The sequence below is a fragment of the Strongylocentrotus purpuratus genome, unplaced genomic scaffold (genome assembly GCF_000002235.5).
Source record: "Strongylocentrotus purpuratus isolate Spur 01 unplaced genomic scaffold, Spur_5.0 spur5_scaffold_6, whole genome shotgun sequence".
In the NCBI taxonomy this organism is placed as follows: Eukaryota; Metazoa; Echinodermata; class Echinoidea; order Camarodonta; family Strongylocentrotidae; genus Strongylocentrotus; species Strongylocentrotus purpuratus.
The window spans coordinates 60,410,892-60,430,655 of record NW_022145612.1 but is presented as its reverse complement, the minus strand read 5'-3'; the positions used below and the strand labels follow the sequence as shown (position 1 = coordinate 60,430,655).

General features: G+C 35.9%; 1 protein-coding gene across 3 annotated transcripts in view; it reads left to right on the top strand.

Annotated features, from left to right (window-relative positions):
* The window catches only part of LOC576147 (cyclin-dependent kinase 17), a 71,626-nt gene extending 55,921 nt beyond the window's left edge, over positions 1-15,705 (top strand). For 2 of the 3 annotated variants that reach the window (XM_030971933.1, XM_011681837.2), the window contains 8 exons: positions 201-263; positions 2,115-2,238; positions 3,572-3,692; positions 4,536-4,782; positions 5,168-5,258; positions 5,769-5,846; positions 9,908-9,953; positions 14,091-15,705. In XM_030971933.1, the coding sequence (XP_030827793.1) occupies positions 201-263; positions 2,115-2,238; positions 3,572-3,692; positions 4,536-4,782; positions 5,168-5,258; positions 5,769-5,846; positions 9,908-9,953; positions 14,091-14,133 (813 nt within the window). In that variant the 3' untranslated portion in view covers positions 14,134-15,705. The remainder of the gene's footprint in view (positions 1-200; positions 264-2,114; positions 2,239-3,571; positions 3,693-4,535; positions 4,783-5,167; positions 5,259-5,768; positions 5,847-9,907; positions 9,954-14,090) is intronic. The other variant, XM_030971934.1, reaches the window with a different exon arrangement.
* Positions 15,706-19,764: the final 4,059 nt, after the last annotated feature.

Genomic DNA, 19,764 nt, shown 5'->3' with positions numbered 1-19,764 from the left:
TTGTGAAAGTAGGTACATACATCATGAACAGGTCATGCTTTTTTTTAGAAGCACACAAATTGGACAGGTACCTCGTAATATATAACATCCTTAAACCTGTAAGAAATTTTCTTGACTTAAACAAAGTCACAGATTATAGGAATTATGAGATTTGTATCTGTAATTTTGATTGCTTTGTTTTGTTTTGTTTTATCTTGTAGGAGAAAGACTTGAAACAGTACATGGACGATTGTGGAAGTATAATGAACATGAACAACGTGAAGGTAAGTATTTTGAAGCTAATCTTGAGCTCTGGGGGTGTTTCACAAAGATCCAAAGTCAAACTTATCTCTAAGTTGGATTTAAATATTATGGAGAGCCATTTGTAGCCTTAAAATATAATATATTCAAAAGCAAAAACTTTTCATATATTCCACATCAAGAACATGAAATCTCCTTGATAATAGAAAATGACTGGACATATAACCCTCCCTCTGTTGTTTCCTTGCAATTTCCAAAGCTATTTGAAGAAAATAAATAATTTATGCAGTCTTTGAAATGATCAGGTAGATGCACCAAGTATACTACTTCATCACCAAAGTGACCTTTGTAGTGTCTCCAAAACTTGATGAAATAAACTTCAATTGACTCCTCTTGTAAATGTACAAAAGCTGAGACAGACCTTTAATCTTCTTAGTTTTTAATTGTGTGAACCTACGTCAGACTCAAGAGGCAATATTAATGAGTTTATTAATCCTACAGTTTAAGGATCCAATTTGTCATGCCGCATTTCCATCAATTAATACTTAATGATAGTAGCTTCTAACTTCATCAATTCACTGCACACCAAATGAACTCTCATACTGGTTCATTATAATGTGGGGCCATTTTTTTAAAGAGAAACCTTCTTCTTGTGAGTGTAAAAAGACTTTGTCATAACCAAAATGGAAGACAAATACAATTTCTTTTCAATGATTAGAGATGTGATTTCTTTGCACAGTGCACTTTCTTTTTTACAATGAATATCAATTTGAATTATATGAGAACTGCCATTTTCATTTTCAAAGATTCTGTTAAAGGGATAGTTGAGTTCTGTTGCAGGGGGCGCTGCACAAATTAATTTTTTTGTGAGATAAAGTAATGAAAAACTGAGTGTCAAATTTGAAAGAACATAATATTTATGACAAAATCATCTCTGTTTGATCAAAATCAGTTTAGAGACGGCTGAAGTATAACGATTTCTAATACTTGTGTACCACCACAAATATTAGATATTTTGATTTTTTTTTTTTTAAAACGTGAAAAAACAAAATAACGCCTTTTACGTCGTATTTCAGCCAAAGCTGATGTTTGCTTTTTTGTTGGCATTTTCATGTTGCTTATATTACCAATTAGCCGGCTCATGTATTGTTATTTTTAATTAAATAATTAATTAACGGTCACCATGTTTTTTTGAAAGTGGAGCTGAATTGGTATGATCGTATTGGCTAAATTTCACACATTTTGGGTCTAAAATTACCTTCATAGCAATTTTAGGTTCTGAAAGGGCACTATAAATGTCATAGATAAGAGCAATAACCATGCACCTTGAATTCATTTGCGGTCTGAAAACAGAACTCACCTATCCCTTTAAGTCTGATATCTCTCGGTTGTAATCAGCTAAACATTACAAGAACTTTCAAGATAATGTGATCTAGCATGATGTGAGTGAATACTGAAAAGTGAGATGTAACTTCCATGTATCTCCTGTGATTTTTTTTTCTTTTTCTTTTTGAACTTCAACACTAAGCGTGAGTTTATAATATAATTTCAAGTTCCATTTTTTTCATCTGTAAAATATCATCTGTTTGGAGCCAGCTGAGTGTGAAATCAAATAATGCCCTTCTGGCTCCAAAACAGACAACAACTGTACTGGGCCCGTTGCTCAAAACTTACTATTGATGGTAACTACCATGGAAACCTTGATTTTGATTGGCTGTTGAGCCCTGTTACCATGGTAGTTGCCATTGATGGCAAAGTTACCATTAATGGTAACTTTTATGCAACGGGGCCCATCTGGATCAGATTAGATATTTCACTTTCACTTTCTTACATGTATTCTTATTTAACATTTGTTTGTTTATTTCTCCCTACAGTTATTCTTATTTCAATTACTAAGAGGACTGGCGTACTGTCACAAACGGCAGGTGTTACACAGAGACCTCAAACCTCAAAACCTCTTGATCAATGAGAAAGGGGAACTCAAACTGGCAGACTTTGGTAAGTGGCTTTGTAAGATTGTAAAAGTACAAAGTGCAATGGCAGAGCACACAAGATGGCAGATTAGAATCTCTTGATCAGTAAGGGAATCATTTTTGCGTGCATGAAACTTTCACGAATTTCAAAGTTGGTCTTTATTGGTGAAGTTTCATTTTAGTCAGAAAGAGTTTTTGCAGTTTGTTTAAGTTTTATGCCTTAACAATGGCTGACATTAACAATATTGCAATATTGAAATGTTTCACAGTATGTACTACTTTGGAGCATGTATGGGTAAGAAAGGGGGATTAGGTTTGACTTATAGAGTACAATGGAATTGTTAGAGAGTGTGCACAGAGTATTAATTTATGAAAAGAAAAAAACAAACTTAAATCTCAATTCTTTGTATGAGACCTTTTGTTTTACTGTTGCCATGTCGAACAGAACCCCCCCCCCCCCCAAAAAAAAAGGGAAAAAAAGAAGAGGAGTAAGACGTACAGATGTACAAACCTGTCTCTTATTAGAAACATGAGCGGTGGTATTATGAAGTGGCATGAAGAAGATGCCTTCATTAGGTTGATTGGACCCACAGACAAGGTGATGGGAAGTGAGAAAACAACACTTTCTTGTATAAGACCTGTTAAGCTGCAGCCACTTGGAGGATTGATTGCAATTCTGTTTATGGGCAAGGTTATGATTGAAATATGATAGAGTTTAAATCCCCTCCTTTACACAAATGCTTTCTTGTATGTTACCCTTGATATATATTATTTTATATCAATTTCTTGCTCTTTTTTTGCTCTATTCTATTTGTACTTGTCCTTGTCTCTTTCTTGGTAATTCCTTTCAAAAGGAAATATAAGTCATTTTCATTTCTTTTTCTCACTTTTTTCTTTGATCACTCTGAATTCTAATCTACCTCTTTAATCTTTATATATAATCTCTCTCACATGGTGCTATTTATTTTTAGGTTCCTGTATCCCTATCCATTTCATATATATTTATTTCCCTCTTCTCTCTCCCACTATGGTATCTCCCCTCCCTCAATGTTTGGATATCTTTTTATCCTGTTCTTCACTGCTTCCTCTCTCTGCTCCCCTTTCATTCTCTCTCTCTCTCTCTCTCTCTCTCTCTCTCTCTCTCTCTCTCTCTCTCTCTCTCTCTCTCCTTACTCCCTTCTCCCTCCCCTCCCCGGCTCTCTCTATCCACATCCCTCTCTCTCTTTCTCTCTCTCTCACCCCTTAGTCTTCGCTCTCTCCTCATCCCACTTTTCCCTCCTTCCTTTACCCCTCTCCCACTCCAATGTACCCTATATTCACACTCACATGTAATCTTCTTCTTGTTCTTGGTCCCTTAGGTCTTGCCAGAGCTAAATCAGTACCTAGTAAGACCTTTTCCAATGAAGTAGTAACCCTATGGTATAGACCTCCTGACGTCCTCCTAGGGAGTACCGAGTACTCAACATCCATTGACATGTGGTAAGTAGTCTTCTAACGAATGCGCTGGCAATAGTTGCTTTGGGAATGTCTTAACAAAATAATAATAATATATGAGATTTGCAAGGCGTCAAATCCACTTGAAATTAAATGCTGAAGATGCAAATTTTAAAATCAATGAAATAACATAAATTATCTGCATTATAAACAAAAGGCCTGGAGCAAGAACATATCAAAAATGGTAGAGAACAGTTGCTTATATGCTGAATCAAGCAGATAAGTTATTTTGATTATTTGTTAATACTTCAACTGATCTGATAATAGTGAACCTCACAAGGCAGGACATTCCACAGCGAACGTCCTGCATGAGCAAAGGTTTTCTATACCCACTTAGTATTGAGCTTAAAAAGATCAAGAAATCCAGAGTCATACACAACTGCAACCCGTTAAACAGGGTTGCAGTTGTGTTTATTAGGTTATGTCTAGGGTAAGGTTAAGGGTTAGCTATAACTGTTGGTCCACGGCTGGCTGAAGCTGATAGTCTGGTTAGTGTAGGATATTGACAGCAGAGCAATTGTTGCTGGAGCATGTGTCATTCAAGTGTGAGAAGTGTTTTCCTTTTACATTTCTTGTATACGAAACCTGTATCTCACTCAATCATCTGCGTTGTAAATAAAATGGTTTCAAAGGTAATTAGGAAGCCACTTTCTAAACCTAATATATCACTTTTATTGATTACATTATGAAAGCAAGTTCAGAAGAAAAAGTGCATAGACATTTCTTTCTTTTCATTATCTGTCATCTTCTCCTTTATCTTCTTAAAAAACAATCTTGTCATCATAATTTATACCAGTTACCAAATACTATATTCTTATTTTGTACCAGGGGAGTTGGATGTATATTCTACGAGATGTCGGCAGGCCGACCCCTCTTCCCCGGCTCTACCGTAGAGGATGAACTTCATCTTATCTTCAAGTTCCTTGGCACCCCCGATGATAAGACATGGCCCGGCATCAGCGCTAACGAGGACTTTGTCTCCTATGGCTTCCCTGGCTACCCAAAGGAGCCTGTAGTGACTCATGCACCTCGGCTGGACCTGCAGTGCCAGGACCTTCTAGAAGACCTGCTCAAGGTAAAGGAGCACTGTGGTTTAGTGGTTTGTACACTAGGTGATCAATCAACAGGCTGAAGGTTCAAATCTCAGTCGGGAGCTATGTCTTGTATAGGAACCTTTGGTGATCAATGCACCCAGGTTGGACTTATAGCGCCACGACCTCCTTGAGGCTCTTCTAAAGTTAAAGAAGGGACACTGTTATATAGAATATATTTGTGAATATAGCCAAATTTGTGAGAGTATTTCTACCTGCCTTATACAGATGATTTAGGCATGAAGCAATAAGAAAATACTGCATGTGTTGTATATATTTGTTTCGATTACTAACTGTAGCCTATATTTAGTAAATTAAACTACTTAATTCAACTTCTTCTGTTTTTTTCTTCTTCAATGACACAACTAGTATGAAGGAAAGAACAGGGTGTCAGCTGCCAAGGCAATGAGACATCCTTGCTTCAACTGCTTTGGTTCCAAGATACACACATTGAGGGATGGTAAGTGAAAGATAGATTGACAGAGAGTGAAGGAGGGAGGGTAAAAGGGAAAGAAAGGGGGGTATGGGGAGTGGGAGATAGGGAGAGAGAGATAGAGAGAGGAAGATAAGGAACTATGAGACATCCTTGCTTTAACAGCTTTGGTTCCAAGATACACCCATTGAGGGATGGTAAGTGAAAGATAGATTGACAGAGAGACAGAGAGAAGGAATGAGCAAGAGAGAGAGAGAGAGAGGAAGAGAGAGAGAGAGAGAGAGAGAGAGTGAGAAAGAGAGAGAGAGAGAGAGAGGGGGAGGGAGAGAGAGGGAGAGTTTTATTAGATTGATTTTGTACAAATATCTTAGTGTATTCACCTTTTGTAAGTTAGAACAATTTAGGTGTTATACCAAATGTACTTGTTTTTACTCATGGTTAGATTGATAATTTTTATCCCTTCTCTTTTTAATTACTCTTCTCTTCTTTCTTTCCTTCTCTCTTTCTTCTTTTCCTGTTTCTTCCTTTTGTCTCCAGTTCAATCAATAATGGACTTACCGGAATGCCAGCTGTCCAGAGATCCCGGTATCCGCTCATCCGCAGTGCCTAGCACAGGTATGAAAAAACCTAACCCCCTCATCTTCCTCAATCTAGTCACAGGCACCAATGTTTTGAAGCTACTAGAATTTATAATAGAGACCAAAGTATTCCATTTCTAATTATATCTTTGATACCTAAACCATGGCTCGATGCTAACATGGAAACTTGGGCTCCCAAATCTAAATCCAAAGCCCAAGAATGTCAACATTTATAACATGGGCTCGTGCATACAAACCCCCACATTGTCAGTTAGTATTAATCCCTGCCTGCACCGAGTATCTTAGATGCTTGGTACCAGAAGGGTGTTAATTAAACATTACAAGATATGAGTTACCTCCTTCTAGCTCCAAAGGGATGATACTTTCTTACACAACACTCTCAAACACAGATTCACTTTAGACATTAGGTATACTATTTGTGTAATGATTAACAAAGTTATTAGAAAAGACTGTGAACAAGTAGATCTCATACTTTACATCATCAGTTCTATTATCAAGCACACCCACGATCAAACTTATATTGCTACAATAGTACATTAGCCCGGTAGATTATGATGATAAACCTCTTGCTTCAAGTAGTATTATTCCTTATATTACCTCTACTTCCAATCCAATTATTCTGTGAAGGAAGGCTTCTTGTATTTTTATCCGTTCAGTGAAGTGAACGCCCAAACTCATTAATTCAATATGAAGCATGTTTTATGTCGAGTGCCGCTAAAGGTGAATGCCCCCTTCTGAGCAGAAGCAACAGGTCTTTGACTTAGAGGATGGATGTATGGCTTATATTAACTATATTGAAGCCTCTTAGGAAAGAAAAGACTTGCTTTGATGCGTGAAATCTGGGTGTGGGTGTTTGATGAGGGAAAACTATTCATGTCTAGAGCTTATATCCATGATTGAACTGCATGAAGTCATGCAATTACAATGCTTCCCTTATGAATATTCTTGATGAAGTTCCCCTGTGATACAAGTCTCATTAACAAGGCATTTGTTATCAACCAGAAAGACTTTGATCTCCTTCAAAATTGGACCCTCTATAGTCTATAATATGATTTGAAGACATACAGTGCATTTGTGCATGCTTAAGATATATTTGAAAAGTATATTTTTGTGAATAAATTTTGTTTCATTTGTCAAGAATGTTGGGTTCATTCTGATTGATGTATATAGGAAAGTTTTCATTCTTATTCTGTCCTGGACAGTTGATGATAGAAACGTTTTATCTTGGGTTGTCCATCATTTCACTCAATTTCACTTGCCAGTTATCTCCAAAACTATTTAAGGGATCATTTTTAATTCGATACCAATATGTATCACCATTCTAAAAGTTGGGGACAAGGGGAGATTAAATATGATTTGGTAATCATTATTTCATTAGTAAACTGCCATTGAACTAAATTCATACATGGATTTATTATTTATATTAAACTTGGGTCTCGTACAAGCATTGTACTCGACCTAAACTGGTCTCCAAATGATCCGAGATGTAGTTACCGGTATGTCATTTGGGGGTCACTCCATCAATGGCTATAGCATGTTGAAGGCTTTGGTGACAATGTTGTAAAGTATGAAGAACTGTAAAGAAATGGTTTGAAAGTGTTTGTTTTGTAAAGGAATTTTACATTTTGCTACTGCAGAGTTACATACATAGCATGCGATGCATCATTGGACCTTTGTTCATATACAAGGGACAAATTGTGTGCTGTGATAAAATGTAATGTTTATCAGTGTAGGGTTTCAATCATAGAGGTCTGATGAAGCATACTTTATTGTCATGAAGAAATGCAGTGAAAATATGATCACATGACTGGTTTTCATGTTGACTATTTTTAAAAGCAATCAACAACAAAATATTGTTTTACTATGTAAAACATGTATTTATTTTTTTTTTCCTTCAAGTTTTGATTTTGATGAATTACCAATCCGCAAAACTAAATGATTATACTTATTACAAAGAAACAAAACAAAACAAAAGTAAATATAATAGAAACAGCTATATTAATGAGAGATTTGGAAAATCCCTACACTGGTAAATCACTACATGTTTAGTCACATTACATTTGATTTAAGTTGAGTCCCTCCCCCTTCCTTTAGAACCAGTTTTTGTGTGAAATAAAACTATTCCAATTCCCATGGCGATGATGTAATAACAGAAAAGTGCATGAGTGTGAGCATTCTGTGTAGTTTAGAAAGGATTCCCAGTGTGGCTGTGTTGAGAAGCTAAATGACTTGTGATAAGTCAGTGTACAGCATGAATCCCCTTGTAGCGCTAATCTGATGGTTCATGTGACCTTTTGATACTACACTGGGTGAAGAAAGAAAGAAAGAAAGAAACATAGATCATATATCACTTTGGCATTGAAGCCACCCATAGATTTTCTGACATGTATATTGTACACTCTGAAAGAATTAGTAGTCAACATGTATTATAATTGAAGAAGAATTTCTATTGCAAGAACCTTAACATTGCATACATGTACAGAGTAAATACATGTATGTTTATCATTGGAATCAATCAGGCAGTTTTTTTTTGAAGGATCAGATGTATTTATAGTTCCTTTCTTTTTCAATATCGCAGTGGTATCCTAATTGTATATTCACTTAGACAGAAAGTCAAAAACACTTTTTATTTTTTTGTTGTTTAATACCGGTAGTATTTCCTGTCGCCCATTTTCATGAAAATAATCATATTATAACGTTTTATGTTAAAATAAGAGGCATTCTGATAAATGGTTTAATTATAAGTATTAGCAGCATTAGTAGGTGTGTTAGTAGTTGTATCATAAATAATAGTTGAGTACTAGTTGTAGTAGTAGTAGTAGTACTTAGTAGAAGTAGTAGTAGTCGTAGTAGTAGAAGTAGTAGTTCTAGTAGTAGTAGTTGTTGTTGTATCAGCTTGAAAAGTAGATGTAATACATTTTATTTTGGTAGCAATAGGAAGAGGATGATTTTAGTAGAAAAAACTGTAACTGACATAAAACAAGACATTGTTAAGAACCATTAAGGTAGGAATATCCTTATAATATATTAGATTATTGAAAAATAATGGATTCAACTAAAGAAAAACTTTTTAAAACTTCTCTAACTGTATGTTACAAAATAAGAATCATGGATGTAATGAGTAAACACTTTTGTGTATTGAAGAGCAGATACATAAGATGCTTAGACCATGTCAATGTGTTGCATGAAGCGCTTTCTATTCCATGTGCATGCTTTTGTTTGTGCATATATCATGTAATCTATGGTGTGCCTGCCTGCCTGCCTGTCTGCCTGCCTTGGGCCTGCTTGTATCCATGTGTGTAGTAAAGCATCTTGTTTGTTGCATGCATGTTTCTAGTGACACAGCAATGTAGCTAGCGGGCAGCAATCATTCATAGCCAGCTAGGCCTTTGCTTTGTTACTCAATCTGCATAATTCACAAGGATTGATGTCTTATCAACTATTTCTTGGAAAATAAGAGGTAGTGATATACATGTATACTGTAGATGGCACAAGATGACTTAATACTCGTGATATCATTTTTTCCACCTTATTAAGGAGGAAGGAGGAAGAGAGATATAACTTGAAACTAGATCAATTCCTATAAACATGAAGAAGACAACATGTAAAAGCAAAAGAAATGAGGAAAGGGTTTCTTATTACTTGAGCTCTTTGCCTATCTATTTTTATGCATTTTAGGCTAGAGAAAAATGATGTGTTTGAGTGCCAGAGAGGCATTAAAAGCTTTACAAAGTCAGAGATTTGTTTGGCACCCTTCCAATGGTTTTCCCAGGATATTTCAATAGTCTTCTTAAAATTTAAATATACAAATTTGAGGCATTAGAAACATATACAAGGATGATGGAGAAAATGTTTAAAGATTTGTTTCTGTTTAAAACGCATGGCCAAATGAATGACTGTATTATGTTGCCATGCATATTAGCACCAGTACAATATTTATACTCCAGTTGCAGTAGTGTGCACTGACTTCTAATATTCTTTTCAAAACTTGCCTTTTTTATTCTCTCTTGAATGTTTAAATTGTGAATTTGTGAGTATCTCTCTGTGTTATCTTTATTTTTTCCAATTTTCTGACAGAGGATTCAAGGGGGAGATCGAAACAGAATCTTTTTGTAAATCACAGGTATTACATCACTCATCTTGGAAAAGGATGATTGAAGAAAAAAAAAATAACAAAAGAAACAAAAATGCAAGCCTAGATTTAGAATTTTAACCCCATATTCATAATTCTGGTGAATGCAATGGGTTTGTTCAAGTATTTCTGCCATTGCAACAAACCATTCACTCAACATGCCCATCTCTTTATCACTGCATGCACATCAAATCACTCATTATAACTCTCCTATCACATTTTAATCCAATTTGATTTCAATTTTATTTTTTCCCCATTTTGTTTTCAGCATCATAAAAAGAAACCATTTGATCCAAATTGTGTTGTGTTGCAAGAAAGAGAGAAAGTTCAGCATTTTATTCCTCTTTATTTGAGGAATATGTCATTTCCACCCGCTTTGTCATTCATTCTACATTTTGGTTGTTTTGGTTAAATTTAGTATGGGATTTTATAGTAATTCAAGTACAAGTTATGATTTTTAATTTTCCTTTATGCCTGACATTGTTAGCCTTTTTATTCCTTTTAGTCTTTCTTTAGCCCTAAAAAGAAAAGTATTTTGGAACCCAAAAAGTAGAGACCCTAGTAACATCAATGCAGGAAATTCAATCATTTGTTTAGGTTTGCATATATCCTTGATATGAGTTGACCTTTGTATTTTTATAACCCATGATACAGATATATTTGCATGTTTTTCCATGACCTCCCCTGTATGAACATTAGATACTAGCAAACATATTCTAATCTACACACATTTCAGTTAGCTTCATCCTTCATAGATTAGATATTACATGTACATGTAGAGCACTAGAGCACATTATCAATATTAGACAGTCTAAAGACCAGCTTGTAGATTATTAGACAATTCTAGAAAGCAGTAGTTATTTGCTTTAAACTGTTAAACTGAGCAATTTAGTTCAGTAGAATACGCAATGTAGTTCATGATTATTACAGTACATGACTGTTGACTAAAAACTGTGAAAGAAGTTTTTAATGTAGTGATTGTGCAAAACAATTTGCTGTTTAAAAATCAAAACTCTTTAAAGGATGTTTAATGACTATTACGTTTGTTTCTGAGTCAAAATGTATTGACTCTGAGACAGTTTTCCAGCAAGATTTGAAGAAATCTCTCTTAAGTTGTGTATGTTTGTTAAGATAAGTTTAGCTTTCTTAATTTCAGCTGTAATAAGTACTTGCTAAGATGACTCTATTTGAGTTACATCTCAAAGACATTGAAGTGAAAGCAGTTTATACAGCAAGTGTTTCCTACTTCTTTCATAATAAAGCTACATGTACATTACATGTCGCTGCATTCTTGGTACTACATAAAATGTGCTGTCTCCATTGTTTTCAGATAAATTAGTAAAACTCAAAGTATATGTTAATGGGGGTAAAGCTCTACTTGGACAGCAAGTATTACTTTGTTCCCTGTATAATGTGTTTACTGAATGGATATAATGTAAAGCTATTATCTAATGAGAGCCACCAGAAGGCCATTTACTCTTATTGTTTCATGGGGTTAATGAGCTTTTGGTTCTCAGAATACATCCTGTACATTGCATGACACCGGCCACAGACTAATATCCTAGATAGTAACTACATACATGTACATACATGTATGTATTGTCTGCCAAGAACTATAAAGGCATTGCAGTAGATCAATCACATACAATTATCTTATGTATAAAATCTATTTGGAGGAGAAAAAAAAATCACTGTGCATTCTTAGGATTAATGATCAAGAAGTGTGGAGAAAATAATTTAATCCCGCTGGCCGCTACTATATTAAACCTAAGTTTCACTTTATTTCTGTGTGTCCGTTTTCTAAGTGTACTCGCATTTTGAAGGGTTATTCACAGATGCTAAGTCCGACTTGAGTTTTCTTGGTAGTGGTTTATGTTATCCTTTCTTTAATTTATACTTCTTGGTCATTAATACTCGTTGAGTTTTTAAGGTAATTTTGTATACATATAGCCATAGTCCAATCAGCCATCTTGGATGTGTTACAGATAAGATATACTGCCAGAGATGCCAACCCTCCCGATTTTATCGGGAGGCTCCCGATAATTCACCCCAACTCCCGACCTTACGATCACCATCCTTATCCTCCCGATTTATTTAAAAAAAAAAAAAAAAAAAAAAATGATTTTTTTTTTTTTTTTTTTTTATTATGATTTTTTTTGGAGGGCGCTTATCAGTATATATATCTGTGAATTGAAAGAGAAATATCATCTGCTAACTTAAGCATGTAATAATTCCACTATGTTAAAAGACAAATTAAGAGTAGCGAAAGATTGTTTCAGCATATGGATCGCCGTAACCAATGCGTGGATATTGCCACAGAATCCAAATGGCGGAAAATCAGCAAAATAAGACCAGGAAATGGTCTCGGAAGTATAAGACCGAATACAGTATCAAGTACCTGTGTAATCGGAAGTCTGAAAGTAATTCATCATGCATTTTGTACAATTTTTATGTTATTAAAAAAAAAGGGGGAATTATTTAACTAAATACACATGTAAAATGCTCCAAAATAAGGCTCAGATTGCACCAGAGAGCATCTAGAACCCCAGAGCTTCCAGGGCCCTAAGGCGGGCCCTGGACCCCGGCCGCATGTGTCGGGCGCTACGCGCTCGAGATGTGCGCTACGCGCACATTAATTGGTGTCGATTACAAATCCTCCCTATTTCTGATTTCCAAAAGTTGGCATCTCTGTACTGCCCTCGTAGTTCTCAGCAGAGTATCCATACCTCATCCAGACTGCCATGTACATTACTAATGACCTCATATAATCAACCCAACCAAACCCACAACTAACCATTCAAACTCATTACTAGCCCCCATCCACACTGTAAGATCAAACCCATTACTAGCCCCCATTCACACTGTAATACCAAACCCATTACTAGCCCCCATTCACACTGTAATACCAAACCCATTACTACCCCCATTCACACTGTAAGATCAAACCCATTACTAGCCCCCATTCACATTAAAGGATTGTTCACACATGATACGGTACACTGCCTAAAAGGAACTTATGAAAGCATAATGTGTGTGAAAGAGTGGCAAGTAGAGGTGAAATAAAGGCTCTTTCAGATTGTTTAAAAGACAGCAATTTGAAGTGATCTGGCCCCTTGTATTCTTTGATAAAGTATGTGATTTTTTTGTATTTGCTTTATTTTTTCGTTGAATTTGTTTTTGATTTGGAGGTTTATTTTGTGAGGCAATTTATCAAGTCATTTGTGAACGAAACCTAAACCAATTAAATAGTATACAATATATGTACATAATATAGAATATTGTATGGATTCATGCATGCACTCCATACATCTATATAGTAAGGTCTATATAGTAAGGTCTCATATATGAATGATATTTATAATCAATACTTACTGAAGTCAATGGTATATTTTGATACTGTTTCTTGAAATAACGTTGATATGAAAGGGGGTGGGGGTATATTTTTGTACAGATGTAAATATATCTTGTATTTTTTTTATGTGTACCAGTACTTTAAAATCAGACACTCTTGTGACATGAAAATTCATGAGTTGCGAAAATTCCATCTCTTGATTTACTATTTTCTTAAACAGATAACAGTACAGATATTTCTAAAATCATAGATACTGTTGTATCTTTTAAAATGATATAATATATCAAGTTATCAATTGACATATTCTATCAGCTTCCCAAGTTGTAGTCAAAAGTAGAACAGTGATAGGTGTAATATGCTTGTATGTAGCCTTATATGACAGCTACATTTAAGTTGGTCTTGAAATTAAAATACATTTCTTACTCTAAATTTGACATATTACAATAGAAGGATAACCGTAGAAAATCCTATACTGAAGCTGCTTTTCCCTAGGTTTATATGTTGAAAACGGTAGAGGGAATCTTGATTGAAAGTGGGTAGTTGGGTTGGGTGATGGACAGGTTTATTTATTTTTGTTGGTTGTATCATTCTATTCTTGTCATACTCTAGTATTATGGTGATTTGACATATATATGTTCCGGTCATATTTTCTTCAAGTTTTGTTTAGGGTTAGAGTGGTAGCATAGCAGCAAAGTGATTTGATGTCATGTTTTAGTAGTCTCTTATCTAATCTTCATTTTCGTTCACTTCCTCTCTCTCTCTCTCTCTCTCTACAGGCCCCTCTCGTGGGCGACGCCAGAGCATGCACTTTTAACGTGACAACGGACTTTAAAACCAATGACTGCGATGAAGCTTCCAAGTTTGCCGTGACGGATTTCATCATGTAGGAGTGATACCGGATGAATAGGGGCATTAGGTCCTCCTCCTTTCTTGTAGATCCTACATATGAACCAACAGAAGGGGGAGCCCTCCCTTGAACCTGGTGGCAACCGAACGCTTGATGGAATACAGGACGGCCGACTCAGTGAGAATAGACCTTTTAAATTGTTGTGAAATTCCGTCGTATCTTAAGTGCCACTCTCTCACTTTTTTCATCTCACCTTTCGCTATATTTGTTAACTACCCCGACCAAGAGGAGGTAAGCAATAGACAAAGGATGATGCTGCTATCGCCTCGTTTCTTCTGTACGGATGGGTAGCACCTAGATGTTTTGGAAGTGCTTTGATAGATGAGAGAATGGCAATTGGCTTGCCTTGGTAGTAGTGAGCTTGTAAAGGAGAAAGCATGATAGCTGTAGGAGTACTCTTAACAATGGTTCTGCCTGAGGAAAGATAATCATCCTTCCTAATAGTCATCTGCTGCTCTGAGAGAAAGCTTTCCTCATCCTCATCATCGTCATGGTAAAGTCATCGTCTGTGATGAAGAAAAAGAATTGTAGAAACTATTCAGTACTTACTGCTGTACTGATTCGATACAGATCAACGAGTCATTGGATATCAACTGAACTAATATGATAGACATACAATCGCATGTCTGTTTTTTAGCTAAATCTTTTTCATAAATTATTAATGAAATCATGTGTACATTAATGTAATTTGTTATTGAGATGAAGGATGCAAAGAGAATCAAATTAACAAGTGTGACTTGTTTCTTTCCTAGTAGAAATGTGTAGGTTTGATACTGAAATTGGTCTTGAGAATAGTAGTGAATTAATCCTTCTGTGGTTTCCTTATCTATTTATACCCTTTTTGAAACAGTGGGAAACGCAACATTAAAGTTGTTTATGCTGCTATTACAGACTACATGTGTATTCAATATACATGGCTTTAATGACTTACCGGTACACTATGTTATTTAGGAATAAAGTAATTGTGAAATTCCTGCAGTTCTTAAATGACGTTGTTGTTCAGCATAGAATATGTCCTAATTGAATAAAAAATAGACATCACCAATGGCTGTTCAAATGGTCTTATGTAACTGTGTAACGCAAAGAATTGGTTCATTACAATATACGTAGCCTCTGAAACCAAAACGGTTTAAAAGGAATGAGAGCATGACAAGTCCTTTTATTGGCAACATGTTCAAAATTCAAAATCAACTCTATCAAATCTCTTAAATTTTGAAGACTCCACAAAGTTTTCAACAAAGAAGAAAACAGTGAAGACAAAAAAAAAGAAAAAGAGAAGGAACACGCAAGTATGTAAGCTACCGGTAATAAAGCAGTGCACTATCACTACTGTTGTATAATTTGAAGTACCACATTCTTTTTATGATGCATATTATTAAATACTAAATAAGCTTTGATTTTAAAAAGGATTTAACTTATTTTTGGAGATAGCATCAGCAAAAAGTACACCAAACCAGAGAACAGATGGCCAATTCTAAGGTGTAGTTTTGTATATCAGACCCTTTCAGAATCTTATACAAATCTGCAACTGTACTTCATGTTATAAAGACCTTCAAAGGATCTGAATATGAAGGCTTTTTATGTGTGTCATGACTGAAGTAAGTATAGTTTATACAAACAATAACTTTGAATTGTGGAGTGTGACATATTGTATAAAAATGGGAATTCTTGTGGTTGGGGATTTCTTTTTTCTTTCTTAAATGGTCAGTTTTAAGTATCTACCAATGGTTGACTTTTCCTTAAAAAATTGTAAACCCAAAGCCTGATCCCTTATGCCTGGATTACATTTGCCCTGGGTGCCGTACGATAAATTAGTCTACGATTTTTCGTAGACATCGTAGGAGGCTACGGGCTACGATGTTTGTGTTTACATTATCTACGAGCATCGTGCCATTTATTGTATTGGCCCTCGGGGGCAGGCCGGGGCAAATCCGTACAGAGGCTGCTCGGAGATTGTACGGAAATCATACGGAGCCCGTTCAGCTTCCGTGCAAAGGTTGAGCGGAGAAGGCACGGTGACCGTACAGCAACCTTGCGATAGCTGTGCAATTGCCGTGCGAATGCCCCATGAGTCTACAATCTCTGTACGATTTTCTTTGCCCCCATGTTCACCGAAAAATCATACGTTTGCTGCACAATCAGTGCGAGGCCTCCGGGCGATGCCCATGCGGGGATTGTGCAATGCCACCTACGACATGTATACGGGCTACGGGCTTACGATTTGTTCAGATTTGTTTAACTTCTCGCGAAACAAAATTGTAAAGGCTGCGGAGCCAGTGAATCCGTACGAAAATCTCACGGCCGCCTCCTGCCACCGCACAGAGGCTGCACGGAAAAGGGGATACGAGCAGGATACGGGCTCCGTAGACTAATCGCAGGCCAAATGTAATCCAGGCGTTATATCCTGTTTTGAGTGAGAAGGACATAATTAGCATACATTAGCATGTCCATCTGGCTTTTCACACATTATGTACATCATATATACAGAGGAGAAAGCATCATATGTACACAATGACGGCCTGTATTCTTGAGAGCTGCCTCATGTTAGGCCTGGCCTGGTTTAACTTTAAACCCTGTTTAGGTGCGTAGATTTAGCCCATCGATTTAAAGGATGCCAAATGTAAACCTCTTCATCCTGTACAAACCACCATCAAGTTGTAACAAGATGAAATACAAAAAAAGACTACCATTGTCGCTAGGAAATTACTTGCTCATTTTCATTTCATAATCAAATGATATAATTTGGTTTATTTATTTGTTAAATGATTTGATTGATTTATGTCAAGCTTGACCGCTGATTTATGGAAGTCCAAGTGTTAGCCCTTCCATAAATCAGCGGACAAAGTTAGGCCAGGTGTGCCATAGGGTGCTTCATAGAATTGGATGAAAAGACTTTAAAATGATTGATATACCTCCATGTAAAATCACATCGTGTACTGAAAAGACATACACAAATTGTTCACATGTCAGGGTTGCGTCATCGTATATCGCTTTGTTTTACGTTTCTCACTCTGTTCCCACTGTATTCACTATTTTACTATACTTGTTTTATTGTGCAATTTCAATAGTTATGTCTGTCAAATTGAAAACATATTAGAATCAACTTTGTAGTGAGCACCAACGAAGAATATGTGCAAGAGATTGTTGAGAAGGTATTTGAGGAGGAGAACAATTCTGAACTATTGTGTATCGATGGGGTTGAATAAAAGTCTTGTGCTGTGTTAATACATTTTGGTGGTTTGGTAAATTTCAAAGACCAAGATTGTACATGTAATCAGTTTTAAGGGTTCTATAGGGCCATTATAACTGTAGAGCACTAATAACTGAAAACCTAGTACAGTGTGAACAGGTCCTTCACCTCCTTTGGGATAATTGCCCTAAAAGAACCTTTCAGGAGACATTTTTATGCCTAGATGCATTGATATATTTGGTATGAAATATGCTCTGGATTTAACTTCATAATGAGGATATTTGTTTTTGATTCAGGATTGAAAATGTAGACCTTAGTCCAAACACAACGGCCTGACTTCAAAAAAGAGGATTAATTATAAACCATGGGTTAAATTTCTACAGAGGAATATAAAAAAGGATAATAAGAGTATAATCCTCAATATATTATGCCATTGGACATGTGCATACTATGCTTACCGGTATGTATATTGAAACCATGGATTAAGATCAATCTTAACCTCCGATCTTAGGTGGGATTCCCCAGCCACAGCAGGTGAGAGGTTCAAATTTTGGGAAGCATGTTGCATTGCCCGTAATTTACTCATTCCATAAATTACTCATCATTAATAAAAGATAAAGGTGCCTCATCAGTGATAATGCGAGTGCTTCATTGAAATAGAAAGCTTGATGGGGGAGGGGGAAGGGGGAGGGGGATAAGCTCATCAGCTGCTCCAATCGGGCCAACAACCTTTTTTCTTCATGACACTGACTTTTGTGGTCTAATGATGAAGTTGAATCTTTTAAAATCTTGTTTGATTGGAGTGAAACTGTTTGGATAGGCTCTAGGTCTACCGTACACATTAAAAAAATAAATCTAAACTTTGTTGTTTTAAGAACAATTCTCACTGCCTGTATTCAGGTGTTTCAGTCTTTTAATGTCACATTTCAATTACATTTGAGTTACCTTTGCAGTTGGTAGCTGTATTCTTTAAACGTTATATTTCTAATTTCTTCATTTTATTAAAAGACTACTATATTGGTTCCCATTCTCTTATCTAATGTTATTAAACCTTGTCCTTGAGTAGATATAATGTAGTCCTGAATGCAGTTTGTAATGGAGATCCAAGCGACCTCATTATCAGCTATAATAATCTTATTTGACATCATTCAATAATGAGCACTTTAGACCTGAGCACTTTAGACCTGAGCCCTTAACACAGATGGTTCCATGGTGCAAGTATGTGAATTGAACTTTGTAGTCAGGCACAATGGGATTGCAATATACTGTCCTGCTTGCTTGCTCACATTGTTGACCTACTTTCTATGTGATTTTATACACTTGTAGAGTGACCCAATTGGTACTATTCTGTCATTTTACTGTTTAACAGGCCATTTGCTGGTTTATTAAACATTTAAAGATATCATATTAGGCAGACTGGCTGTCTTCTTGGGATGCAAAATTGTGATTTCAGGTTGCTGTAAATGTCCCATTAAAATTGTATTAATGTGATGCTTTTTTTTCCTTCTAAATGGACAATGTCCTTCATGAACCCAAGTCACTTTGCTTCTATTTATTCATTATCATATTGAATGTCCAATAATTGTTTTGTATGACTCTGCAACAAATCTTCTTCTGAGATCCAGAAGGGTGTTAACACATTGAAACACAGAGTTAATGCCCTTCTAGCTCTTAACAGACAGAATGTCCAGAGGATGCCCCCTTTGACTGACCAATGACCAGGCCTGATTCTGGAAAGGAACTCTATTGTACATTGCTTGGAAAATTTCACTGTATACTTCTTGATGTAGATAGAAAATTAACTTATACTTAATATGTTATCATGAAAAGAATTTGCATTTTCAATTGATTAAAAATGATCAGAATGATACATTGTAACAAAGCTGCATTTATGAGTTCTTTTCGATTGGTTGCTCTCAATGTAATAAGATGATTTGGGTATAGATGTGAACTGATTGATGAGTAGACGTTGGAAATGGAATAAGATGATTTGGGTATAGTTGTGAACTGATTAATGAGTAGACGTTGGAAATGGAATAAGATGATTTGGGTATAGATGTGAACTGATTGATGAGTAGACGTTGGAAATGGAATAAGATGATTTGGGTATAGTTGTGAACTGATTGATGAGTAGACGTTGGAAATGGAATAAGATGATTTGGGTATAGATGTGAACTGATTGATGAGTAGACGTTGGAAATGGAATAAGATGATTTGGGTATAGTTGTGAACTGATTGATAAGTAGACATTGGAAATGGAATAAGATGATTTGGGTATAGATGTGAACTGATTGATGAGTAGGCGTTGGAAATGGAATAAGATGATTTGGGTATGGTTGTGAACTGATTGATG